This window comes from Chrysochloris asiatica, unplaced genomic scaffold, assembly GCF_000296735.1.
Source record: "Chrysochloris asiatica unplaced genomic scaffold, ChrAsi1.0 scaffold00001, whole genome shotgun sequence".
In the NCBI taxonomy this organism is placed as follows: Eukaryota; Metazoa; Chordata; class Mammalia; order Afrosoricida; family Chrysochloridae; genus Chrysochloris; species Chrysochloris asiatica.
Genome location: NW_006408519.1, coordinates 42,813,046 through 42,840,630, shown reverse-complemented (window position 1 = coordinate 42,840,630; position 27,585 = coordinate 42,813,046). Strand labels below are relative to the sequence as shown.

The window sequence follows — 27,585 nt, the reverse complement described above, 5'->3', positions numbered from 1 at the left end:
AGACTGATTCCTCCTGAAAATATGTCTAAAGTATGAGAGAGGAAGTTTGGCCATCCTGGCCTCCAGGGAACACTCTGGCTGCATATCTTTCAACACAGATTTGTTTGTTCTTTTGGCAGCCCATGGCACTTTCAATATTCTTCTCCAACACCATAACTCAAAAGCATCAATTCTTCTATGGTCTTCCTTATTCACTGTCCAGCTTTCGCATGCATATGAGGTTATTGAAAATACCATGGCTTGGGTCAGGAGTACCTTAGCAAAGAAATCTTTACTCTTCGACACATTAAAAAGGTCTTGTGCAGCAGATTTGCCTAATAATGCAATACGTTGTTTTCATTTCTTAACTGTTGCTTCCATGAGTGTTGATGGTTGATCTAAGAAGAACGAAGTCCTTGACAATGAAGTCCTTGACAACTTCAATCTTTTCTCTGCTGGTAAGAATGTTGTTTATTGGTCCAGTGGTAAGGATTTTTGTTTTGTTTACATTGAGATGCAATCCATACCCAAGGCTGTGTGGTCTTTGATCTTCATCAGTATGTATTTTAAGTTCTCTTGGCTTTCAGCAAGCAAGGTTGCATCATCTGCAGATCGCAGATCAGTACTGGGGAAGGAAACCAAGAGCACCCCTCATAAGTAAGGTGCTGCATGCCACAACCTCCACTGGGGAGCAAATGTTCTAAAGTCAGCACTGAGCAGCATATTTGTTTATCCTTCTAAAGTTCTTTGTTTTATATACATTTCCACTGACCCCCAGTACTTGAGGAAGTGGCAGCCCAGTTGTCTCAGCCCCCCCCTCCCCCCAAAGTCCTCCATGTTAATCCCCTAGGCATCATAGCAGGTCTTTCTACAGGAACCACCCTTCATGGTGGTCAGTGTATCAGCAGTTACTAGTATTGGGAACACTGATTGTCTCCCTCCTCACTAGTGTCTCACCTACAGTCCAGGAGCTGGCTGCCCTTGGCCACAAGCTGGAGGTGGACTGTCCACTCCCCATTCCTGGTTCTCTGCAGGGCCCATGAGAATGGCCACATTTCTATTTTGTTTTGTTTTTTTCCTGATGGGCTGGATGCTTCTAAGCTGCCATGCAGGGGCCCCCAGGCAGGTACAATGAAAGCACTCACCACGTCCCCCACATAGACCCTCTGTCCAACACAGTGTTGCCACTGTAATCTTGCTCAGAATCCCCAGTGCTCTTCCACATGGTTTTACAACTGATTTTCTGTTTGTTTCCCCATGACCCTTTGTCATCTTTGGTTTGGTCGCCAACAGTGGTTGACCTTTGTCATCTTTGTCCCCCATGGTGGCTGGCCATTTGTCATGTTGCTTCCTCATGATGCTTAAACTTTTGTCATCTTGGACCCCCTGTGTTGTTCACCCTTAATCATCTCTGCCTTGGTCTCCCGTGGTGCCTGACCCTTTGTCATCTCTGGCTTAGTCTTCCATGGTTGTTGGCCCTTTGTCAATGTATGGCTTGGTCTCCCATGGTGCCTGACCCTTTGTCATCTCTGGCTTAGTCTTCCATGGTTGTTGGCCCTTTGTCAATGTATGGCTTGGTCTCCCATGGTGCTTGACCGTTTGTCATCTCTGGCTTGGTCTCCCATGGTGGTTGGCATCTTTGGGTCCCGCACGTGGTTGGCTGTCTGTCATCTTTGGCTTGGTCCATCACAGTGGTTGGTGGTGGAGGATGAAGTTGAGGAAGCGAGAGCTGGGAAGAACTTCCTTCCTGGATTCCCAGTGGGGTACTTTGCCCAGGAGGAAACCTCAGTAGCAGTCACTGGAGGACTTAGGTTGGTTTGTAGTCAGCAGTGGAGTTGCTGTTGGGTATTTGCAGTGCAGTTCACCTCTGTGGTCCACTGATGTAATGACCACACACACTGGTGGCCTGCTTGTAAGGAAGTCCTGTGTTAGTGGAAACCCTTGCTGTCTGGTGTCTGAAGGACATTTGCTGGAGATGCTGCCCTCCTAAAGGACGTGTCAAGTGTAGCTGCTGGTTTGACAGAAACTGCCAGCCTGGGATGTGCTTTGACAGAGAGGCCAGATGGGCCTCCTGATCTCTGGGGCAGGCCTTAAACGTTCCATAAGACAGGAAGTTCTGGGGCTCAGTGCTTGTCTACTAACCTAAAGGTTTGTGGTTCAGATCTACTGAGAGGTACCTTGGAAGTAAGGCCTCAGTGATACACTTCCCCATAATGGGCCCTGGAGAACTCGGTGGAGCTCAGTTCTCCTCTGACCCACACAGGCTCCCGTGAGAGGTAGCAAAATAAGGGGGAGCATGATCTGGATGGAGAGTGACGTGTGTGAGTCTTTAGAAGGTGGTTTCAACCTTCTGTAAAAGCAGTCACGGTATTGTACTCTAGTCATCTGCTTCTCTAAGTCCATAGCCAGAGAGCGTGGAGGGAAAACCCATGGGCTTGAGGAGGGCCTGCCGTTGTCCACCATGAGGCTGAGTTGAGTTTTCACCCTTGTCCTATCTGCAGAAGGATTGAGGGTAATCCTGCTTGCTTGCTGTTACCTTTAGCCTTCACTAGCTCAGGAGTTCATGGATTGTTGGTGTCTAAGTCCCTAGAGACCCTTGGACATGTCCTCTACCAAACCTCTTCCTGATGTCCAAGTAGCCCGCCGGATAGAGACAAGGAGTGCTTGTCTCATACTTTTCCCTCTTCACCGCATCTTTTCACAGCCTCATTCAGATTCAGTTCATGTTGCCTGTGAGTGTGTGATCCATCCTATGGGAGGTGTTACTCACTCACACCGGAATGAAACCCAAGAATCTTCCATTGTGTCCTTTACTTTCTTACTGTTGTCATGGCTGTTCACTGAAGGACTCCTTCCTAGCAGATGATTGTTGTTGTAGATGCTGCTGAGCTTGTCCTGACTCATAGCTACCTTATGTTCAACACAACGAAACACTGCCTGTTTCTGTGCTGTTTTCACAGTCGTCGTTAGATGTAACGCTGCTGTAGCAGCCACGTTGTCTCTCCATCTTGTGGAGAGTCCTTCTCTTTTTCGCTGGCCCTCTGCTTTTTCAAGCTTAATGTTCTTCTCCAGGGACTGGTTCCTCCTGATAACGTGTCCAAAATACCTGAGATGAAGTCTCGCCATACACTCTTCTCAACAGCTCTGGCTGTACTTTTTCTAACACAGATTCGTCTGTTCTGACAATCCGTGGTATGTTCAATATTCTGCGCCAATAGGAGGTTAGGAATAACTTTGCATTGAATCTCTAAAGAACCAATAGTAACCACAGCTTCTCTGCGTTTTAACTTTCTCCATTTTTGAAATCGGATGGCCACTTTGATTCCATGCCTGCTTACTCCAGAATGTCCAGGTAATTATGATGGGTTCAGAGGCCTTGTGGGAGACCCCTGCCAGAAAATGACCTTTCTCCTGCCTGGGATTCCCAGCTAGTTGCATACTTCAGTGACCCAGAGCATAAGAACCGCTGAGATCCCGAAGCTCTGAGAGACTGAATACTGGAGTCCTGGTATGGTGCTGTAGGGTAAGCACTGGATTGCTAACAGCAAGATCAGTGGTTCAAACCCACCAGCTGCTCCTCGGAAACCCTGTAAAGGGTCGCTATAAGTCAGAACTGACTGGATGAGTCAGTTGTAACCCATAGTGACCCTGTAATTGTTGTTGTTGTTGTTATGTGCCATGGAGTCAGTTCTGACTCATAGCAACTCTGTATAGGGTTTCCAAGGCTATAAATCTTTATGGGAGCAGAAAGCCTCGTCTTTCTCCCGTGGAACAGCTGGTAGTTTTGAACTGCTGACCCTGAGGTTAGCAGCCTGATTTGTAACCGCTACGCTACCAGAGCTCCTTAATCGATGCCTACAATCCCAAATCAAATCAGCCTACTGCCATCGAGTTCATGCTGACTCGTAGCAACCATGTAGGACCGAGGAGAACTGCCCGTTAGGACATCTGAGGCTGTCTGTCTTCACAGGTGCAGACAGCCCTAGCTTTCTATTGTAGAGCGGCTGGTGGGTTTGGACCGCTCTATCTGTGGCTATAGCCAACACTTAACCCGCAGCACCAGCAGGCCTCCTTGCCTGCTGTCCGGGTTGGGCTTCTGTCTTTAATTCCCTGTCCTTTGGACCCCAAAACACTGAAGCCCTGACCCTTCATTAACTCCTTACTTTAAAAAAAATTAGACCCTCCCATTTAAAAATTTTTTTATTATGAATTGAGTGATAGTTTTCATGGGAGAACATTGGTTTTACACTCATCCTGTTATATTCGTTTCATTGCAATGATTACAATCCCCTCCATGCATCATCATTCAATAGTATTTGCTTCTATTCCCTCTGTGTTGTTTCTTTTTAATGTATACAAAAACACTCAGGAATATATAATAAATAAAACAACCTTCTGCAAGCCTGCCTCCTGGTCACCAGCACCCAGTCCCTCTCTTTCCATGAGTCCAGAGTCCTCAGCTGCTCCCTCTCTCCATGTCCCCATCTCTGCCTCCATATCTGGTGTCACTACTTCTCGGGATAGGATCCCACATTCTTCTCGTGCTCTTCTCCCTTAATGGTCCTAGGGTCCTCTGTTCCTGGATTGTAAGATTAACTCCTCCCCCCTTTTTGTTACAAAACTTCTACCTTTACAGTTGTGATAGTCACAATTAGTCATGATAACAATTTCTCAGTATTAAATCATAAGAATATATATTATCCCCATCTACTTTCAGCAGACCTGTCTAGACAAGATGAAAACTATTTAGTGGATGTTCTACCTTTGCCCGCACACTCTGAAACTAAACTCCCTCTTGAAAATTTGTAAGCCAGTTGTGCCTTTATTGCCTCCCCTCCCCCATTTTAGATAGCTAATGTCTAAGTTGCCATCCCTATCGACCCCTGTGTACAGAAGGGATAGGATTGATCTTTGAAGTGAAGACCTATACCGTAAGTATAGGTCAAGTTCATCAGATTGTAGCAGTTTACACTTGTTTCCTTTATAAACATTTTTTTATCTTCCTATACTTGAGTTCTGATCATCAAGCCATTAAAGCTAGCTCAGATGGGTATTATCTGCAAGTTTGAGTGTTCTTGTGTTTCTCCCCTCATTTCATATCATCTGGATGCTTCACTCTTAGCTCTAGCCTTTTGTGGCCATGTCCTTGTTCATGGGCTCAGGTGTCCCTAGGTTTCAACACACTTTGGACCAACCATCCCTTCCTCTTCTCTCTTTCATCTCCAGGTCAACGGGAATCAATGGACTGTGGTTGAACTCAGCCCATTTCTTCATTGTTGCCTTTATCCCCTTCTACTCACCAGTAGACCAACATGGTGTCTAGCAAGCTTACCTGCCTGCTCTTGTGTTCCCTGTGAGTTTCAGTCTTGGAGCGGACTTTGTCCTGAAGGGACTTGATTGCGTGCCTTGATGGCTCCCCAGCAAACAGCTTGCTTATTCTTGTAGTAGCCAATCAGATTGCTGTTTTCGTTTTTGTGTTTTTTCCTGCTGGTCTTTCTTTCAAGAAGTATCTTCTGTTCCTCTAGCTGCTCCAGGCTGGTCTGCTTGTCCTTTCAAGTGGGAATGTCCCACCTCAGAAGGTTCTGGATGGGACTCAGGATTGCATCTTAGGTCCTATACACTGCAAAGGCTCTGCAAGAAGCCTATTTCACTGGGCACATTCTAGAACCCCTGTTAGGTATTCCAATCAGTTATAAACTGAAGACAGGTAATTAACCTTCTTTAAAAAATTTTTTTTTTAAATGTTTTATTGTGAATTGAGTGAAGGTTTGGATTCCACAAACCATACTTTAATTTCTATGATTGCATCCCCTCTGGGTCTCATTCCCTCACCCCACTTCCTCCCTGTGCTTGTCTTACATCACCATTCATACTTGTCTGCTAGCCTGTCTGAACATTGTCATTAGCTAAATGCTGCCCCTTCTCACCTTGAACGGTTGACCATCCTATGGTGTGCACACCTCACTAGTTTTCTTGTCCCCCATTTACCTGGAGAAAGACCCACCAAGGTAAGTTCAGTTCCAGAACTGAAGTGTAACCAAGGGCCATGGCCTCAGGTCCATCCAGCCTCTGACCAGTCAGTATGATTTCCAGTTTTGTTCCACATTCTCTCCCACTCTACCCAGGACCTTTAAAGCGATCCCTTTCAGTGCCTGGCTCCATGCAGTTACCCTCTGCCGAAACCCACATTAGGATTCTCAGGTTTCCATTGTCTGATCCTGAGGCTCTGCCAATGTTCATTAGACCAAGCTCCTAAGTACACATAGGACAGCCTCTTAGCATATTTTCATGCTTTACATTCCTTCTAGAACATTGAATCTGGTGTCACCAAACGGTGGCCTTCAAGCAGACCCGGGCTTCCAGTTTCACATGGGGTTGCGGCAGTGAGCACTTGTCCTCCTCATGGATGTCCGCTCCTGCTCTTCCTCAGTCTGCCCCCATTCTCCCGGAGGCACTGGGATTTCCCTCTGTTTTCTCTTAACGTCTTCCGAGACCGCTGCTGCTGGTGTGATTTTTGACAGCTGGTATTCCACATGGCATACTTTTCACAGCTCTCTATTGCCCACTGACCCAACTTATTCCACAGTTGTTGTTAAGTGCCATCGAATCTGTTCCGATCCATAGCGACTCCGTGTAGGGTTTCTGAGGAGCGGCTGGTGAACTTGAACCGCTGACCTTGTGGTTCTGACTGGCTTTGCAGTTCTGCACTTTAGCCCACAGCGCCACAACAGGACTCCACAGTAGTTACTACAAATTCCATTTGTTTGTTAAATTTTTAAAGTAAAATTAACTCCCCAGAGATGTTGGCATGAGGGAAATGGTCTGAAAAGCTAGAGAATTGAGAATTTTCTCGCTGTTTAGTCCTTTTTTTCCACACAGCACATCTTTAGCTCCCAGAAGATGCAGGTCTATTGAACTTGGCTTTGGTTTTTACTTCTTTTCCCTAAGCCCTGATTATTTCCTACAGCCACGCCGCAAGAAGCTGCTCTTTGATGGGTGCTATTAAAACTCACCTTCTTTGGATTTTAATGCCACCAACTTCATGGCTGTTTGTCTGGGGGCCTACTCCCTGACCCTGGTGCTCTGCCAGGCTGGGTGGGTTTTTTTTGTGACTCCTCTCCTCTCTGCACCTGGAGAGGTGGTCCTTGCCGTGTGGGCTCCCTCAGTCTGTTTCCTGAGCCTGCACAAAGGTCATAGCTGTTCCAACCACAGCGGGGGTATCAGAGGAGATCCCCACCAAGGGATCTCTGAGGCTTTAGGCTGCCCACCCTAACCACTCCCCAGTGCAGGAGCCCCCATCCTGGGCAAAAGGACACCCTGGCGAGGACACGAAGTCTGTTCCCCATCCTTCTGGAAATTTCCTCATGTAGATGCTGCCATGCTTTGCTGTCCAGTCTCACTGCTCGGTGACTTCACCCCACTCCCAACCCTCAGCCATTTCTGCACCCTGAATCTTCATGCAGGAACCCTGGTGGCTAAGCATGCGACTGCTGATTGGAAGGTTAGCAGTTCGAACCCACCCAGCTGTTCAGAGAAAGTTATAGCAATCTGCTCCTGTAAAGATTCTAAAGCCCACTGTCTTAGTTCTGATGCTACTAGAACCAAAATACTGTGAATGGATGGTTTTAAGAACCAAAATGTGTTCTCTGACAGCTTAGGAGGCTAGAAGTCCTGGAGATAAGTCTTGGTCTCCTTTCAGCATTCGTAGGCCCAGCGTTCCTCAGAGTTCTCATTGTGTCCTGGCATCAAGCTTCCTCTGAACCTAGGAGCTTTATATTGCAGGAACCCCATGTGCAAAGGACACACTCGCCCTCTCTTCTCTTTTGGCGAGTAGGTCCCTCTTTCTCTGTTTGGGTGTCTTTGTTTTCATCTCTTGTAAGATCAAAGATGTTGTAGGCCATTCTCTTGGGAGTCTCCATAAATTAGGATGGGGGTGATGGGATTAAGAGTGGTGTGTCGTGGATTTGATTCCTACTCACAGTGGCCCTGTATAGTGTTTCTGAAGCTGTAAGTCTTTACTGAAGCAGAAAGTCTTATCTTTCTCCCACAGAGCTGCTGGTAGATTCGAACTCCTGACCTAGCAGTTAGCAGCCCAACTCGTAAACCCTATGTTACCAGTGTTTCCCACCCTTCATCCTCTTATTGGTTTATCCCATCCAATCACATCCTGGAGGGAATAGCTACATCTCAACTGCCAAATCACTGAGAAAGCTGGTCCAACAAACTGACACAAAACCTTAGCTGTCACATGCATTGAACTGATTCCAACTCCTAGCAGCCGTATCTATAGATCGGAGCAGAACCGCTCTGTCGGCTTTCTGAGGGTATAACCTTTGCGGAAACAGACTGCCTCATCTTTTTCCCAAGGAACAGCAGTGGGTTTGAACTGCTGATCTGTTGGTTAGCAGCCGAGTGCTTCACCACTACCTAGAAAACCCTGTGGGTCTGTTTACTCCGTCACAGGGAGCGGCTGTGAGTGGAACTCGATGGTACCTCACAGGACCTACCGTCAGTGTGGCCCTGCTCCACCACAGCTGCTGCCTTCATGGAAGCCCTTACTATGCACCATGTGGCCCCGGTCAGCAGGGTCAGCCGGTCAGCAGCATCCGCAGCCTCTGACATGCGGCCCTCACGGCCAGGCCCAGCCCCTGTACCCTGGGGGTGATTTACGTTTTCACAATATCTGCTGCTCTCTTGCATCCCCTGCTCGATCCCAGTTGCTCTTTACTGGTCCCCCTCCCTCACCTCCCCAACACACAGTGCTCTGGAACCCAGCCTTCACACATCAGACAGGGTGGCCTTCAGCAACGTAAGCCAGGATGCAACGAGTGTACATACAGCCCTCCAATAACCTAAAAACGCTCCAGTCACCACAGAATGAAACCTTGTCGTGGCAAAACCGTCAGCAGTGGGTGGGCCAGCTCCATTGAGGACAGAGGCTCAGGACAGCTGTGTGACGTTGTAGGTGGAGGACTCAAGGGGTCACCCATGGAGTGAGTGGTCCACTCTTAGGGTGTGAGATTTGTAAGGAGAAAAACATGCCTCTGTGGGGGGGGTACAAACAGTTGGTGCTTATCCACCAGCCCGAAGGTTGGCATTTTGAATCTACTCGGCAGCCCCTTGGAAGAAAGGCCGTAGTGATCTACGTCTGTGAGGTTGTTATTGTTGTTAGGTGCTATACGTGCTAGCTCTGACTCACAGCGATCCTGTATAGGGTTTCTGATGAGCGGCTGGTAGGTTTGAACCACCGACCTTGTGATTAACAGTGCAGTGCTTATCCTACAGGGTTACACTGTGAGATTATAGCTTCTGAAAGGGGCACAGTGGTATTCTGACCCCCCTGGGGCCACCACAAGTCAGGTTTGGTTTTTCTCCTGGGATAATGATGCCCACAATGCCCAGCATGATGTTAAATGGCAGTCCAGCATCAACGTGGCTAAAGGTCAGTGAGCTGGAGAATGTCGTACAGTAAATTTGTCTAAATATCACTAGCCATCCGTAGGCAGTCAGAAACCTCTGCCCGCCTCCTTCCATTCACCGTGGACACACTCTAATTCCGTCTCAGTTCCATTTTAAAATATCGCCCACGAAAACTCATCCCACTGCTGGCGACTCTCAGCCAACCCACAGTGATCCTAGAAACAGAGTAGAATTGCCATGTAGTGTTTCCAAGGCGGAAGCAGACTGTCTTATCTTTCTCTGGGGAGCAGCTGGTGGATTCGAACTGCCAACCTTTTGGTTCATATCCAGGCATTTAACGTCTGCACCACCAGGGCTCTTACATATTAGAACTATCCAGTTTAAATATTTGTTGAGCACCTCCTTAGAGCCCAGAGCTGTGCGGACATGGTCTATTGGGCAGGTGGGAGATGGGGGTCAGGGAGCATCAGACCTCCTGGAAGGGGTGGCATACAATAACAATCATAGGCATAGCCTGGATACCTTGTTCATGTTGTTGTTGTTGTTGTTAGGTGCCACTGAGTCAGTACTGACTCATAGTGACCCTATGCACAACAGAACAAAACACTGCCCAGCTTTAGTCGTTGGTGCGTAAATTTGAATAATAGTGGCATTAACTGGGCTTCCCTGTAGCTGCATGGATATTATCCTATTACAGACAGTGTTGTACCTCATGACTGATCTGGATGTGTTCTTTTTGATGATGAATGCAACACCATTCCTCTTCAATTTGTCATTCCTGGCATAGTAAACCATGTGATTGTTAGATTCAGAATGGCCAATACCAGTCCATTTCAGCTCACTAATGCCTAAGATACTGATGTTTATGTGTTCCATTTCATTTTTGGGACAATTTCCAATTTACTTAGATTCATACTTCGTACATTCTATGTTCCGATTATTAATGGATGTTTACAGCTATTTCTCTTCATTTTAAGTTGTGCTCCATCAGCAGATGAAGGTCCTGTGGGCTTTTCTCCCACGAGCTTTACACCATTTGCATGATCACGGTCAGCTCTACTTGGAGGAGGCAGCTCTTCCCCAGTCGCATTTTGAGTGCCTTCCATCCTGAGGGGTTCATTTTCCAGCACTATATCTGACAGTATTTCTCTGGTATTCTTAATGTGTTCAGTGACTAAATATTTGGAAGTAGTTCGTCACTTCTTCCTAGTCTGTGTTCATTTGGAAGCTCATCTGAAACCTGTCCACCATGGGTGACCCTGCTGGTATTTAAAATACCAGTGGCATAGCTTCCAGAATCACAGCAATACACACGTCATCACAGTACGACAAACTGACAGAGGGGTGGTGGCTGGACACCTAACTCCCATTACAAATCCGTTTCCGCCGCATCAACTCCAACTCATGGTGCCCCCGTGTGTGTCAGAGCAGAAGGATGTGCCACAAGGTTTTCAGTGGCTGCTGCTCTTTCAGCTGTTGATTGCCAGGTCTTTCTTCTGAGGTACCTCTAGGTGGACTCAAATATCCAACCCTTCTAGTAGCAGCTGAGAGCATTTGCCACTTACCCCCTCCCCCCACTTCCTGGAACCCTTTCACCCACACACTTTTTGAGAAATCATGTCGCTCTCTTCATTTCACTACAGTGTACAGGAAGGATGATTTGTTTCTCAAAAACAGAAACAGCAAAGCCACTGCCTCGAGTTGATGCCAGCTCACAGTGGTTCTGCACGGGGTTCCCGAGACGCTAGATGCTAGATGCCTCACCTTTCTCCTGCAGAGAGGCTGGTGGTTTGAACCACTGACTTGCAGTTGGCAGCCTAACAGTTAACTCACAGCCCCACCTTCTCTCCTTAGCCAAGTGATGGTCCAGATCAGCCTGAACTATGCTTAGATTCCTGCGCTGTACCAGATGAGGGGCTGCAGCCCTGTGTACCCTCTTGTGGGTACTCAGGACATTGTCTCAAGCCACCGTCTTTCTCATGCATGGTTTGGCCAACATGGGAACCTTCTTCTCCTCTCCTATATGACTAAGGGGTGGGTCCTGGTATGATGCTGTGGGATAAGCACTGGAGTACTTACCACAAGATCAGTGGTTCAAACCCACCAGCTGCTCCACAGAAACCCTGTGCTGGGTCACTATGAGTGAAAATGGCTGATGGCACTTCACAAAAGCTTGAGTAAGGAGCTGTCGGAGCCCACGGCGTCTCTCCTCTAGCTCTCAGGGAAGACAGGGACTTTCCCTCTTCGGTGGGTGTGTAATGTTGTAGGGACACCACCCTCTGCAGAGTGGCTCGTATAAGAAACGGGGTCACCGTTGTTGTCAACACCGAGCCTGCAGAAGACGTACAGAAGAGGGCTGCCATTGACCATTTTTAGCCACAGACCTTTACAACTTGGGGTTTGGCCTGTCTATAGGGTCTGTGTTTTCAGAAAGAAACAAATCAACTGTTTACTTAGAACCCAGGGGGGAAATCGAGGTGGCAGAGAGCCTGCTGCCTTCCCCCAAGAAGATGTCTAGCTGATGCTGGAAGAATCTTGGCCTTCCTCACTTTCGGTGCAGTCTCTGCTATTGTTGTTATTAAGTGCCGTCAACTTGGTTCCAAGCCCTGTCTCGGGTTTCTGAGGAGCGATTGGTGAGCTTGAAGCATCGACCTTGTGGTTCAAACCAACTCTGTAATCCAGTGCATTGTCCTGCAGCGCCACACCAGGTCTCCTCTGCTATATAAAAAGTCTGCTGTTTAAAAGGTGCTAACTCTTTGTTTGGTGACTGGAATGCTTTCTTCCCACCCATGGGTGTCTTTGGAGAGTCCCCCAGCTCCTTGTGCATGATAGCCCCGCTTTTCTGCTTCCTGGATGTGCATATGTATTTCCAGAGTCAGGGATTTATGAGCTGTATTTACACAAAGTGTTCACGTACAGCTGTGTTCTCCTTTGTCAGTTGGGGGGGTGGGTAGTTACTGTCCTCTCCAGCCTCGCAGAGCCAGGCTCACTGACCTGCTCCGCCGGCTCTGCTAAGCCCCTCCGAGGATGCTAGAGGCAGCTGTGGGTGGGTTAGAATTTAAGCTGCGAGTGAAACGCTAATTTCTGAAAGAATAAGGCTCCCTCCTCGGAGACTTAGTGCTCACCTGAAAGAGTGGACTGCCATGGGCTTTTCAGTTCATACTTGATCCTATCTGGGGTTTTGTCTACAGCCCTCCAGCTCTTACTGTTTCCTTGAGCCTGAGAATTTTTAAGGTAGAAGTGTCCTTTGAAGATGTTTGGTGATTAGGAGGAAATCAGTCATGGTCTCTGCCCTTTGAGAAAGAGGAGCAGAGCTGGTCTGATGGCAGCAGGCATGGCAGCTCTGTGGGAGGGGACAATGAATGGAGAACAAATTGGTTTTCAGAGCCGTTGGTGGAGCTGGACAGAAGCAGCACTGGACCACAAGGTCAGTGGTTCAAACTTAACCAGCTACTCCTCGGAACTCTATACAGTGTCACTGTGAGTCAGAACCAATTCGATGGCACATAACAACAAACAACAGCCATCTATTTTGTTTAAATATCTGCTGTCAGTTCCAGCTCCCAGTGACCCCATGTGTGGCAGAGCGGTTTTCAGGGGCTGACTTTTTAGAACGAGGTTACCAGGCCCTCCTTCTGAGGCATGTGCGGGTGGGCTCAACCCCCCCCCCCAGTGTACAGTTAGCAGCCAAGTGCATTAACCATTTGTTCCACCAGAGACTTGGTATAACCAGCTATACGCATGCTTTGAAAAAATCACCCTAGCATCCCAACTATATATAATAACAAGGAGAACTGGAAAGTAATTTATAATAAAATCCTGGGAATTTGAACATGAAAACCCCCAGCCATGACTAGAAGAGTGCTATGGTACATGGGCTAACCACCCCTCCTCCCCAGATATGTCCACATCTAAGCCTGAGTGGTGGTTGCTTACACTGGCAAAGGGGGGGTTAAGATAGCCGAGGGCAGTAAGGATGCTGATGCGCTGCATTCGAGATAGATTCCCCTAGGTTATCTTGGTGGGCCCAAAGCAATCACAAGGCTCCCTGTGAGGGGAAATGGAGGTGGGGGGTGGGGGTCAGAAGCAGAGAGATGGCAAAGTGAGAGACTCAACCGGCCATGGCTGACCTGGAAGATGGGAGGGGGCCACTAGCCAAGGAATGCAGGTGGCCACTATCTAGAGCTTGGAAGGGCCGGAAACTGTCCTCTTAGAGCCTCCAGGAGGAAGGCCACCTGCCGACGCCTTGATTTGAGCACAGGACATCCCACTCTGAGCTCCAGAGCTGGAGGAGAGTGTGCCTGAGGTTCCAGATAGAGCTCTCTTTGTGCACCAGTGACCAACAGGCTGGTGTCATGGTGGGGCTTCCATGAGCAGTACTGGCAAACCTCAGGGTCTTCCTGAAGCAAATACTGTCTTCCCTTGTGGGCACAGCCAGTCGTTATATTCCTAGAAAAATCCAGCATGTACTCATTGAAAAAGTATTCTGTTGGTACGCCAACTGGAGTTAAGTTCCAGGTTCTGCTCCTCAGTTACCCTTTTAGAACTCCATGACTGTTTGGTGGGACATTTAGAGTCATGGGGGACACAGAACAGTTCTTGTGCATTGTCACCAATGCCTCCAGCATTGCAGCATTACAAAAATACCTCTCTGTGTGTAGCTGGGTGGTGCCAGTGAAGGGCGAAAGTTTCTGGTGTTGTTTATGTGATGGGGGCGGGGGACGAGACTTGGAAGGACAAGAATGAGAGAGGGAGAGGAAAACTCCAAGCCAGGCAGAGAGGGAGGCTGAGCCTCACACTGGGAGGGGAATGGGAAACAAGCCAGAAAGACTGAGCCCTGTTTCTCAAGACCCACCAGTGGGAACAGCCCCTGGAGGGTGGTAGTGAGGGAGGAAGCAGGGAGAAGTGTAGAAGTTACTATCCAAATCTTTTGAAAGAGTAGACTTTCTGTTGTATGGAATTAGGGCTGCAGGGAGGGAGGAGGACAGGGCCCCTCCCCCAGCCTCTTTCCTGAGCAGGCATCCAGTGCAGCATTCTTAGAGCAGTTGCTTGAATAGCTCCAGCGATGGGAAGCTCACTGTTTCATTTCTGGAGATAAATCACCTTCTCCCATCAATCAGCCTCCTTCTCCCAGGACCAGCAATAAGTGTAGGTCCCCTTCCGTCTACCGTCTTCATGTATTTGAAATCACAGACATCTTCTCTTTTCTAGACTAGACATCCCAAGTATCCCAGCTGTTTCTCCCAAAGACACCAATCTTGTTTGGAAGTAGTCTGATAAATCTTTAGTCTTCCCCAACCTCCACCAGAATGTCTTACACTTAGGTTCTCAGTGGAATTGAAGAGAGATCTCAGGGGCCATCCCAGGTGTATATGAGCATTCAGCCTAGGAGAAATGTGACATTCCAAAGCCTGGAGGGGGTGGCTGGTCAGAGATGACATGACCAATCTAGATCCTTCAGAGGAGTTCAGCCATAGAGACTGCTGTTTTCCTTGCTAAGAAGCATTCCAGCCAAGGAATGTGGCGTCTTCCTGGTGTCGGGCCCTTTAGATCTGCTCCTGGTTGTTGCTTTCTGTCCAGCCTCCACTTTCTCAGTCACTGCTGGCCCCAGGAAACCCTTCACCAGCCTGACCGACTACCTGCCAACTGCATTAAAATGGCAGCCAGGAGGAGTGCTGAGGGGCGCCCGGATACCTGGCCAGGACTCGTGCCTCTCCCTCAGGACACCTACCTGGGATCACAGGGCCTGAGCTGTTCCCTGTGGAGGTGGTCCCACTCTTACTTGAAGGAGCTCCTCATGGACCAAAGTACTGAAGTGAAAACCTGCCTCTGGACAACTTGCCTCCTCTTTTACAAGTTTAAGAAAACATTTTAGTTGAATGCCCACCCTCTTTTCACCTCCCCAGCTGCCTCGCTGCCTCCGGAGAGTCCAGCTTTCTCCACAGCACTGCTCAGAGCACCTGCTGTCGGCCACACACAGCACTCATGGCTGCTTTGTGCTTTTGAGGGAGCAATTTTCTCCCCAAAAAGCCTTTTGTGCTTCTGGCTTTCAGAAGGTGAGCTAAGGCCACCCAGAAAATTTGTAAATGACCATGTGCTTCTGCCTCAGCAAAGGAGTTTCTCCTGAGGGTCTTCTCCTAAAGGATTTCCCTTTAAGGGTCTCCTCACTGAACAGCTGCTTCACCATGTGTCTTCCTCCTGAGGGTTGCAGAAAGCCTCTGAGTCAAAGTTCATGGACATTGGAGGCTCTTAAGCTGCCTTGAAATTCCCAGCCGAGAGATCTCAAACACTCTGGGCACAGCTTCTCACAGGGGTGTGGTGGGACTCCTCCCTGCCCTCCCCTTCCCAGGCTGCGGGAGACTGAAATGTGTGTGGTAAGGGATCTTAGGTCATAAGCTGTGAAGGGTCTAGCTGCTAAGACGATGTGTCATGAGATACAGGCTGAGACAGTGTAGAAAAAAGTGTGAGGCTGGAGGCGGTATTGAGATTTAAGATGGAGATAGGATGGAGAGATACAAGGCTAGGCACACACAGCCTCACTCGTACCATGTACGTGTGAGCAGATACAGGCATACAAAGCACATGTGCACAGACCTGGACCCAGTATTTGCACATATGTGTACACACATGTACCCAGCACACATGTGTGCACACATAAGTACATATACATAGGCACACAGCCACATGTCAACGCCCGATACCTGCACATATATGTGTACAGGTGTAACACACATATGTACACATATAAGTACACAACACAATCACATGTCAACATCCAATGCTGTGCGTATATGTGCATGTGTACCTGGCACCTATACATGTGCACACATAAGTACTTATACACAGACACACAAACATGCCAACACCCAATGCCTGCACATACATATGCACACGTGTAGCCAATACTCATACATGTGCACACTTGTGTACACACATATAGAACACAATCACATGTCAACATCCAATGCCTGCACATTACATGCACACACATGTACCCGACATGCGCACATGGGCACACATCTGCAGATACCCTGGACATGCAGTATACACACTACACACATTGAGCCTGGTTTCATTAGGCCTGTATATCGTGTGTTCATACATTCTCTGTGTTAATGATAACAACATGGCAGTGTCCTCTTCGGGTGGCATTCTGAATCCTGTCTGCGTCTCCCAAACCACTGAAGGCTGGGTCTACAGCAGAAACACGCCAGGTCCCGAGAACAGTGATGCTGGAGGAGAAGCAATAGTGGCTCCTCTGGGTGTGTACTGGGCACGTGCTGGGCCCTGGGGCACCTTCTCTTCTTGGGGCATTAATGACGTATGCAGAAGCTGTTCCCCAGACACAGCTGAATACATAAAAGTCCAGTTCTACTCTTATCAGAATGGGTTTGAAAAGTGAAGGGTGCCCACAGCAAACTGGCCGGGGCTGGGAGGTGGCGGCACTGTGATGATGGTGGTAAGGTTTGTCCTTGCCCTAGAGAGTCCCCAGGTGAGCCCTCCTCACCTTTCAGCCCCAGCAAGGGTGACAGGCTTCTGAGCAGGTGGCCTGCACCCTAAAGAAGGGGCTTTGGTGACGATATTCATTTCCAAGGTCTCTTAAATGACACGGTGCCGTCCTGCTCAATGTCCTTCTGGCTTCTTCACATTTCAGAACCAGCAGGGGTTGTATTTATCTTGCTTTAGCCTTCATTTATGTACATGCCAGGAACCAACTTCAAATAATGGCCTTGCTTCCCCAAGTCTGACAGGTGCCTGGAAAGGCCAGTGCCTGGCAGGACCCTGAGGCAGTGTGCTGAGGAGGCACGTGCGTGGGATCTGGGCCTCCAGGCTTGGGGTGAAATGTGTGAAGGAGAAGTGAGTGGGCTCTTCAGCAGCAGCTGAAACAGGTGGCATCCGGAGAGCGTCTTGGAGATGGCATCCGGAGGTGGCGGCTTGGAGAGCAGCTCAGGAGCTGCCCGGTGCACTCTCTTCCTTAATTCGTCTGTGTGCGTCAGGTGACCACGTCCTTGCGTTTTCCCTCGGCTGTTTGGGATTGTAGTCGGCACAGTTTGTGACACAGAAAAACGTGTTCAGAGGGTGTGTGGGAGGCTGGGCAGAGAAAAGAGGCAGTAATTTCCTGAGGAACAGGCATCTTCAGTGGTCTTCCGATTGGCTCAGCAATCCCCCATTCCACAGACACGACTCCTGACCAGCTTCAGGCCACTGAGAAGGGGAGCCTAGGGACCCCTGCCCTGGAGGAAGGTGTTTCCTCCCTGCCCTTATCCCTTAGACATATGTGCGAGCATCTGATTCTGAGTTATGGGGACATTTTACAGAAAAATCCATTCATAGGTAAGTGCTTACTTAAAGAGGAAGTGTTGTGTTTATGTGCCATCAAGTCAGTTCTGACTCACAACGACCCTGTATATGGTGTCCGAGGAGCAGCTGGTGGGTTTGAACCACCAGTTTGTGGTCCAGATCGACCCTGTGGTTCAGTGTTTACCCTACAGCACCATCCCAGGACTCCAAGAAGTAGCGGCAAAGGTAAGAATTGGCCAGGACCAGATGCAGGAAAAACCAGAGGCCGTTAGCCGCTTCGTCCTGGGCCTCATGTTAGGGGCCATGGAGTTGGCTCCACCTGGTACTGAGGCCACCTGTAACTCAAGGACATGCAGCCCTCTTCTGCACCCCTCACCATCGGGGTGAGGATGGGCCTGTTGGCACAGTCCATCTTAGTTAGCAGTCAGACCTGAACCTTTACACGCTCAGGGCTCCTGGGCTTCTTTCTACAGGAAGTGGGACACTGAGGGAGGGTGGAGCAGGACAAGGGACGCAGCCACAGAGCTTTGTGGCTCCTGGTCCAGAGGAAAGCCTCCAGCAGTGCTCAGCGAGTAGACAGGCACTGCCTCCCCAGCACCAGTGCTGTTCACTGGCATCCACTCAGCCCCCAACTCACAGTGGGATGTACACCGCTGGTCCTGCCCCAGCCCCATGATCACTTGTGGATTGGACCGTTGTGATCTGCAGCGTTTTCATTGGCTGATTTTCAGAAGTTGATCATCAGGCCATTCTTCCTAGTCTCTCTTAGTCTGGAAACTCCCATGACACCCGTTCAGCATGACAACAACACACATGCCTCCACTGACAGATGGGTGAAGTCAGGGCCCAGTCTCCCTCACGAACCCTCGCTGCCTCCCAGTGCCTGGGTTCTGACAACAGTCTGATCCAGACCCTAGAAGAACCCTGGAGGTAACCTCACTGTCAAGCTCAGGGCCCGATTTAGTGAGTAATTTGTACAGCCCATGGGTGAAGGGTTTCTATTAAGCCATCGACACTGCTAATCATTTCGTTGAAAGATGTGTTAGATAGATACAGCATTCGGGGGAAATGGAGTATCCATCTCAGGGGATAATGACTCGGTGAAAGCCGTATTATTTCTTCTGCAGAGAACAATTTTAACCTTGTACGAATAGATTAAGCTGCTAGCATGATCATTTTGAACAAAGAGAATGGCTGAGAGTTACACAGCCAGCCCTTAACTGATTGGGGTGGATAAGGAGTGATCATTTAATCCTATTGATCTGTGACAAGCAGTGGGGGAATGTCTCTGGACGTTCGGTCACCCTGACTAAGGTCTGGATCTTTCTGCTTTCCAGTTACGTAACTGGAAGACAGTCACTGGTCCACTCAGACCTTCACTGTCCCCATTTGTAAAGGGGGGACAGAAACGCCTTCCAGGTGTTGTGTGTGACTGCACTGAACCGAGAAGACCGCTCAGTAAGCCCGCACTGGGAATGTCTGAGTTCTGGGCTCACACTACAGAAAGCATTATAAACCTTGTCTGCAGAGAGGCCCCACCCTCCTCAAACACAAAATGTTGGGAAACAGTTAGCATTGAGTCTGTTCCAATTCCTGGTGACCCCAGGAGTGTCAGAGTAGAACTTTGCTCCAGAGGGTTTGCAATGGCTGGTTGTTAGGGAGTGGATTGCCAGGACTTTCTTCTGAGGTGCCTGCAGGGAGACTTGCATCACCAACCTGCCGATAAGTAGCTGAGATGTCATTAGCTGTGTGTGGCATTGGTGTTCCTCAGTGGAATACCAGGACATTAACTTCATGGGTCATGGGCTTCTGCACGGGCACCACCTGCAGGTTGGAAACTTGTGAGGATATCAGTGAGACTCGGGGCAGGTGAGCAGCCGGTTGGTTACCTGTGCCGCTGACACCTGTGAAGGCGACTGAGCAACACCAAGACACCTGGTGGCAGTGATGTCGGAGCAGCACTGGAACGTGAAATCTGCCTGCTAATCCCGAGAGGCCTGGCGTGGTGCTGACTCTTAGCCTGTAAGCGCTGGACTTGGAACCACAAAGTCACTGGTTCAGATGCACCACTTGCACCTTGATGGCACCCAGCCACAGCAGCAGCTGGTGAAGAGGTCCTCAGAGCACCCATGGGCTCGAGTACACCGGTGACTGAAGATGTGGCTGTTCTGGAGTCACTGGAGGGTAACCGACAGTCCCAGGGCTGGAGTGAAACCCCAGAGAGCAGGTGGTGCCCTGGAGTATTAAGGGTGACATGCCGGCAGGAGTGGACTGCCCAGAGTGGCCTTGACCTGGGGAAAGGTCAGAGGTGTGGAAGGGGCTGTGATGTCGGTATGCGCTGCTTTGCTTTAATGCAAAAGTTGATGGTTTGCAGCCACCCAGTGGAGCCACAGAAGAAAGCCCTGGCTGTCTGTTTCTGTAAAGATGACCGCCAAGGAAACCGAGTAGGGCTCAGCTACACCCGGTCGCACGTGGGGTGGCCGCCAAGGAAACCGAGTAGGGCTCAGCTACACCCGGTCACACGTGGGGTGGTTGCCAGTCAGAGTCAACTTGACGGTTTGCGGTTAGCTTTTGGTTTCACATGCAGAATCTCCTTCCGTTCTCCCAGAAACCCTCATTTTCATTCAGCAGATGAGAAAACCTGAAGGCTGCATGGGGCGTACCTTGTAGGGCCGCTCAGTTCAGGAGGCGAGGAGCTGGTGTGGAGTCCGGTTTAGCCGGAGAAGGCTGAGTCCTCTCCTTCTTGCTGTTGGGAGCCTCCTGGAAACGGATTGGCTTGTCCGGCGGCCCTCAGGCTCTTGTGGACTCTCACTTTGGGGCTTCCTTTTGCATCTGCCCACTCACCCTTCACCGTGCCTGCAGCCCTTCACCTAGCACCCACCAGGACTCAGTGAATCGGTCTCCTGGGAGCTGGCAGAGAAGGGCCGGGCTGGCTACTTAGCAAGTGTGCACCCGATGCCTTAACTGCCGGACCTCAAGTCAGAACTGCTGCCAGCCGCGTAAACCCCACGTGGGAGGGACTATGGTGTTGGTGGACAACACCTGGGCAGGATCAGTGTCATGAGGCCGTCTACTCCGGCCCTATAATACCGATCTCGTGGAGTGTCCAGTTTTGCAGGAAAACATACTGTGCTACCAACCTAGACCCTTGTCTGCAAACTTCCAGGACCCTGTGACAATCAGCAGCTTCCACTGAGTCTTCTAACTTGTCCCTCAGACATCTCAGGGGCCTCCTGCCAGCTTGGTGTCAGAAAAGAGCTTGGGCTCGGGTTTGACCTCTGGGGCTCTGGCCCTTGGCGTTGCTGACCTTTGCCTGCTCGTCTCTGAAACGGCTGAGAGGATGGTCTGCCATGTAGACAAGGTCCTGGGACAGAGCGTGATATGGGGCCCCTGTGGCCTGTCTCTCTCCTCTCCCCACCCTCCACCAGGTGACCAACGAAGAGCCCAGCTCCAACCACACGGTCATGATCCAGGAGACCCTGCAGCCCACCTTGGCTGAGGAGCATCACCTGGTGGTGTCAGCGGATGACGTGGAGGGCATCGAGACGGTGACGGTGTACACCCAGGGCGGCGAGACCTCCGAGTTCATCTTCTACATGCCCGGGACTGTGGAGGAGGCGCCCACCGAGCCACCTGGCCCGCAGCTCTAGGGGTCCCGCCACCCCACCTCACCCCACATCTCCTCTTCCCTCCTCAGCACAGACACCCTGTCCCTGTGTCCTCTGCTTCTAAAAAACACCCACATCAGTTCCCTCAACTCATACTCACACCGCCTTACCGCTCTGCTGCCAGACTCAGAGAGAGGCTTCCAGACCCAGCAGGGATCCTGCTGGATGTCCTCAGCATTCATCCGCATCAGTCTGAGAAAAGGAAGACAGTCACCTGTGGACAGTGACCTGGCGGGAGCCAGCTGGTGCTTTCTGGCTGACCTACAGAGCACCACCCAGCTCCCACAGTCATGGGGTGCATGTCAGCAGTGAAGTTCCCCAGCTACTTTCTTGGGATCCCCTCCCATGTTAGGGGCGAGCTAGGAGGGAGTACAGCTTTCTCCTGAGCATTCTGCCCCCTTCAGCCAGGCTCACACTCTTCCCTTGTAGCCTTGGCTTTGGGCACACACAACCACCCCCTTAGCGACCCTGGGTTTGAGCGCACATACACAGTACCGGAGAACTTGGGTTTGGGTGTGCACACAGCCAGCCCTCTTAGAAACCCTGGGTTTGGAAGCACACACAGCCACCCCCCTTAGGAGACTTGAGCTTGGGGACACACACAGTCACCCCCCCCCCCCAAGAGACCGGGGCCCACGGTTCAGGATGACTGGTTTTATTTCCCCTTTCCTGGCTTTCCACCAGCCGAGAAGGGCCAGCCTCCTCTTGTCCACACTGAACTTGGGAGGCACAATAAACTGACAATCAGAAGCCTTCGTTGTGCAGTGTTGTTTGAAAACTTCACCATTTGGGGCTCCCCACATACACAGCCCTTGGTGGAAGGCGTGGAGGGGAGGCAGAGGTCCCTGCCAGCCCTGCAGTCTCTTCCCACCTGCCCCCGTGTGCTCTGAGAGTTGTCTGTAAGTGAGTGTGCAAGACCTGCGGCTGTATGAACCTCTAAGGTGCACTCCCAGTGGCAGGATTGTGCAGCCCTGTGCCCTCTGTCCACCTGAGTAAAGGCTCTGGCTGTCTAGCTGCAGCCAGATGCACTCAGACACTGGACTTGACAGTGAGGGACAGAGAACCTGTGAGTGGCTTTGTAAGTTGCGAACATTTCAGTCAGGGAGACCTTGTGCTTGGAAGGTAAACTGGACCCAGTCTGTTAGAGTTTAAGGTCTGTGACGTTGAGTTTTAAGAACCTGAGATCAGTAATTGAACCCCATGTGCCCAGTTTGCATTAGGATTTACCATGATGGTATTAGGCGCTGTCGGCTCCGTCCCTGTGCACAACAGAATGAAGCACTGCCTGGTCCTTCGCCATCCTCACAAGTGTTATGTTTGTGCCCATTGCTGCTGCCCCTGTGTCAGTCCATCTCATTGGAGATCTTCCTCCCTTCGCTGACCCACTACCGAGAATGGTGTCCTTCTCCAGGGACTGGTTCCTCCTGATGACATGTCCAAAGTACATGAAGCAAGGTGTCATCCCACTTCTAAGGAGCATTCGAGCAGCACTTCATCCAAGACAGACTGCTCGTTCATCTGGCAGTCCACAGCATATTCGATATTCTTCACAAACACCAGCGTCCAAAGGCATCAATTCGTCTCCGGTCTTCCTTATTCGTTGTCCAACTTTCACATGCATATGAGGTGATTGAAAATACCATGGCTTGGGTCAGGCGCACCTTAATTCTCAAAGGGATGTCTTTGGTTCTTAACACTTTAAAGAGATCTTTTGCAGCAAATTCGTCCATTGCAATACGTCATTTGATTTCCTGACTGCTGCTTCCATGGGCATTAATTGTGGATCCAAGTGAAATGAAATCCTGGACAACTTCAGTGTTCTCACTGTTTATCATGATGCTGTTTACTGGTTCAGTTGTGAGGATTTTCTTTTCTTTAGGTTGAGGTGTAATCCATGCTTGCGGTTACAGTCTTTGATTTTCATCAGTAAGTGCTTTAAGTCTTACTTACTTTTAGTAAGCAAGGTTGTGTCGTCTGCATATCACAGATTGTTAATGTGTCTTCCTCCAATTCTGATGCCGTGTTCTTCACGAATATAGTCCAGTTTCTTTGGTTATTTGCTCAGCATATGGACTGAGTAAGTATGGTGAAAGGATACAAGCCTGACACACACCTTTCCTGATTTTGAACCAAGCAGTAGCCCCTTGTTCTGTTTGAATAACTACCTTTTGGTCTATGTACAAGTTCTGCATGAACACAATGAAATGTTCTGTTGGTTATGAGCCACACAGTGGAATGTCTTTCCAGAGGCAATAAAGCACAGATAAGCATCTTTTTGATAGTCTCTGCTTTCAGCCAAAAACCAATCTGACATCAGCAATGATATCCCTAGTTCCGTGTCCTTTTCTGAATCTGGCTTGAGTTTCTGGCAGTTCACGGCTACAATAGTTTTGACTGATTTTCCTATACTCCAGTGTGATATTAAGGAGAATTTCCACTTCCCACTGGATCACCTTCATTTGGAATGGGCACAACGGAGTTCTTCCAATCGGTTGGCCAGGTTGCTGTCTTGCAGGTTTCTTGACAAAGCCTAGCGCTTCCAGCATTGTATCTGGTTTTTGAAACATCTTAATTTGTTTCCCATCCATTTGCCTTGTTTTCCCCTTCAATGCCTTCAGTGCAGTTTGGACTTCTTTTAGTAACATCATATCTTGATCATCTGCTACTCCTGAAATGGTTGAATGTCAACCAGTTCTTTTTGTTACAGGGATACTATGCATTCCTTCCATCTTCTTTCCACACTTCCTGCATCATTCAATATTTTTCCCATTGTTGTTAAATGCCGTTGAGTCCATTCTGACTCAGTGACCCTGTGTAGGGTTTTCAAGGCTGTAAATCTTTGCTGGAGCAAAAAGTTTGATCTTTCTTCCATGGAGCAGCTGGTGGGCTCCAACCATCGACCTTTAAGTACACAGTTCAGTGCTCACTGTACAGAGCCACTGCCCGTACAGTCCTTTAATATGGCAGCTTGAGGCTTGATTGAGTCTTCATTCCTTTAAGCTTGAGAAATACTGAGTGAGTTCTTCCCTGTAAGTTTTGTAATTCAGGTCTTTGCACATTCCAGTATCATACTTGACTTTGTCTTAAACTCTCCTTTGCAGTCTTCTGTTCAGCTCTTCTATCCTTTTTCCAATTCGCTTTAGCTACAATTCATTCAAGAGCCAGTTTCAGGGGCACAGCAAACTGCAGACGAGTGGTGATTTCCCAGGATAACCAGCATACGTCACAGGAGTCCTGGTTTGGCACTGACTGTAGGATAAACACTGGACTGCAAAGTTGGTTTGAATCGCGAGGTAGGCTGTTCAGACTCACTTGCTGTGACTTGGAGCCAACTCAACGGCACTTAACAGCAATAAGTCCCGGCACCCAATACACTGCTCTGCACATAGTAGGACCACAATGTGATCTTACTTCCTGGTTCCCATGGGAGGTTCCCAGCAGACCACCTGGGGCAGGTGACAAGTTGTGGGCTTGACCTGGGATGAAGGGAGAATGTAGTCTTCTGACCTTCTCCCGGCCTGTCTCTGGGTCCAGCATGCAGGAATCCCACAAACACTGATCAATTACCAGTCTATCAAATGCCAGGCATTGGGCCATGAACTGGAAACAGCTCACGGCGACACTTCCCCAGGGCCTCAGAGAGTCCAAGTCGGGTCGGGTGGGAGGAGGGAGCACCGCAGTGATGGGGCAGCTGGGTGGGCAGTGGTGGGGCAGAGCCTGAGGTCTGTGTGCCCGGAGGGGGGCACTGTGGGCAGACGGAGCTGGGCAGCGGGACCCAAGGCTGGAACCTACATAATCTGCCAGGAGGGAATGCTGTTAGCGTCCCATCCTGCACCCCACCCCCCATCAGTCCGACATCAGCCTTCACTTGACCCAGGAGAAGCAGGTCCGAGACGGAGAAGCTATGGTAAGAGAAGGAGCCAGCATTGAGACAGCCTGTCTGACTCCCCCACTTGCCCCTGACACGATTACTCTGTGTTGTAGCTGGAGCCTGAGGGACCAAGGGGGAGACTGACCAGTGCCCCTGGAGGAGGGAGGCAGGGCTGGATGTGGAAGGGAGGAGGGAAGACTAGTGAATGATTTTCAAGGGCAGCTTCTCCCTGCCCCAACTCTTCACCTGCCCTCTGCTGTTTGTGGACCCTCCTCCTGACGCTTTTGGACCCAACGACAAGGTTAAGGCTTATGCTGAAAAACGGAATGGGCTCCTGCCTTCCTATTTTAAAATGTATGTTAAATACTGAGGGCCAGTTAAGAGTTTGGTTACTAATTGGAGAGGTTGGTGGTTTGAATCTACCCAGAGGCACCTCAGAAGAAAGACCTGGCAATCTATTTCCAAAAGGTCATAGCCCTTGAAAGTCTATGGAGTGCAGTTCTCCTCTGGCTCACGTGGTCTCACCATAAATCAGGGTCCTCTCGTCAGCTAGAGACTGCACGGTTGTGTCAGGGGCTGTCAAGTTGATTCTGACTCGAGTCCCTTGTGGTTTTCTTGACTGTAATCGGCACTGGACTGCTAACCACGAGGTTGGCAATTCAAACCCACCAGCCGCGCTCGAAAACACTACACAGGGTCACTATGAGCCGGAGCTGACTCAGCCAGACGCAATAACAACCATCTTCTCTATGGAGTCACTGGGTGGATTCAAACGTCCAACCTTTTGATGAGCAGCTGATGCTTCACCATTGCACCACCAGGACCTTAGGTTCTATACGTCCTGGGCTCCTTCATGGTGGGCTTCACCATTTAATCTCCCCGTCCCCATGAATCTTCCTAAAATCTACCGACTGACTCTTACATTGTTGTGAAATGCCGTCGAGTTGGTTCTGACTCATAGCAACCTTGTATAGCATTTCCAAGGAATGGCCAGTGAATTTGAACTGCCAGCCTTGTGGTCCAGTGTTTTATCCCACAGCGCCACACCAGGGCTCACTGAGTCTTAGTGCCAGACACTATAAATGGACGTTCTCATTTAATCCTCCCAATAGCTCGGCCAGTTTGGTGCTAGAGTTTTATCGATGAGGAATGTCAGGCACAGAGAGGTTAAGTTTCTTACCCAAGGTCACACAGGAAGTGGTGGAGTCAGCCTTTGAGCCCTAGCAGTCTGCTTCTGGATCTTGCATTAGTGACCAGCATGCCTTCGGCCAGCTCCTCTATGCCATTCACAGCCCAGTCACTCACTCGAAAGTGTGTCGTATTTGAGGGCGATACTCAAGGGCTGTGAAGTGATGGGTCAGGACTTGAGTCCAGGTGTGGGGTTCTGAATTCGATTGGCCCCTTTCTTCCAAGTCCCACCTCCGCAAAGGCAAAGCTGGGACAAGGCATGTAGGACAAGGTCCGATGTAGGGGAGGGGTTCGAGGCAGGGTGCCAAAGAGATACTGAGTGGGAGTCAGCGTGAACAGGAGCCCAAGGTCAGAAGGGGCTGTCGACGTCTGGATCAAACACAAAAGTACTCTGCTGGCAGCCCCCACCCAGACCTCTGTAGTGTGGATTGGTGCCCAGACCAGAATGCCTTTACAAGGGACATGGAGTGAGAGTCCTACCTCTTAGCTGTCACCTAACCTTGGCCAGGTCACATCACCTCTCCTCTTGAGGGTACCGAGGCTGTTGAAGTAGGAATCACCATGAGGTGTCCACTTCCACACACACACACCCGTTTGTCCTGTGTCCCCTCGTTCTGGTCCTGGGAGTAATGGCATGTTTCTTTCAAACGTCATCCGGGTCACCCATGATGGACACATGTCAGCAGGACTTCCAGACGAGGACAAAGGCCTTGCAATCTACTTCCAAAAGTTTGCCAACAGAAACCCTGTGGATTAAACAGAACATTCCCCAGTGCAGTACTAGGAGCGGAGGCTTCTAGGTTGGTAGGGACTCATACTCGCAGTGGCTGAAGCAGTGGCCGTCAGCAGACCAGTCATCACGAGGATAGAGTAGGACCGGGCAGCATCTCATTCTGTTGTTTGTGGGGTTGCGCTGCATCAGACCCAGCTCTCCAGCATCAAACAACATTAACCGGGCAGAGGGCTTTCTGGGATTCCTCTCAGTCCTTAGGACCATAGTGAAGTGTGGGTGTTCTCGCTGACTTTCAGGGACGTTTATAAAGTGGCCCCAGAGTTATGGAGATGAAATGAGAGACAATTCATGCCGTGTGTCTGGGGTGGAGAGCAGGTTCCAAGCCTTCCCGACTGGGCTCAGAAACGTGACATTTAAAGTCCCCC

The 27,585-nt window shown here is 49.8% G+C and overlaps 1 protein-coding gene across 1 annotated transcript in view; it reads left to right on the top strand.

Moving 5' to 3' along the window:
• ZFAT (zinc finger and AT hook domain containing) overlaps nucleotides 1–21,350 on the top strand; it is a 212,266-nt gene extending 190,916 nt beyond the window's left edge. The window contains exon 15 of the mRNA XM_006830846.1: nucleotides 21,129–21,350. Coding sequence (XP_006830909.1) covers nucleotides 21,129–21,350 — 222 coding nt within the window. The remainder of the gene's footprint in view (nucleotides 1–21,128) is intronic.
• Nucleotides 21,351–27,585: the final 6,235 nt, after the last annotated feature.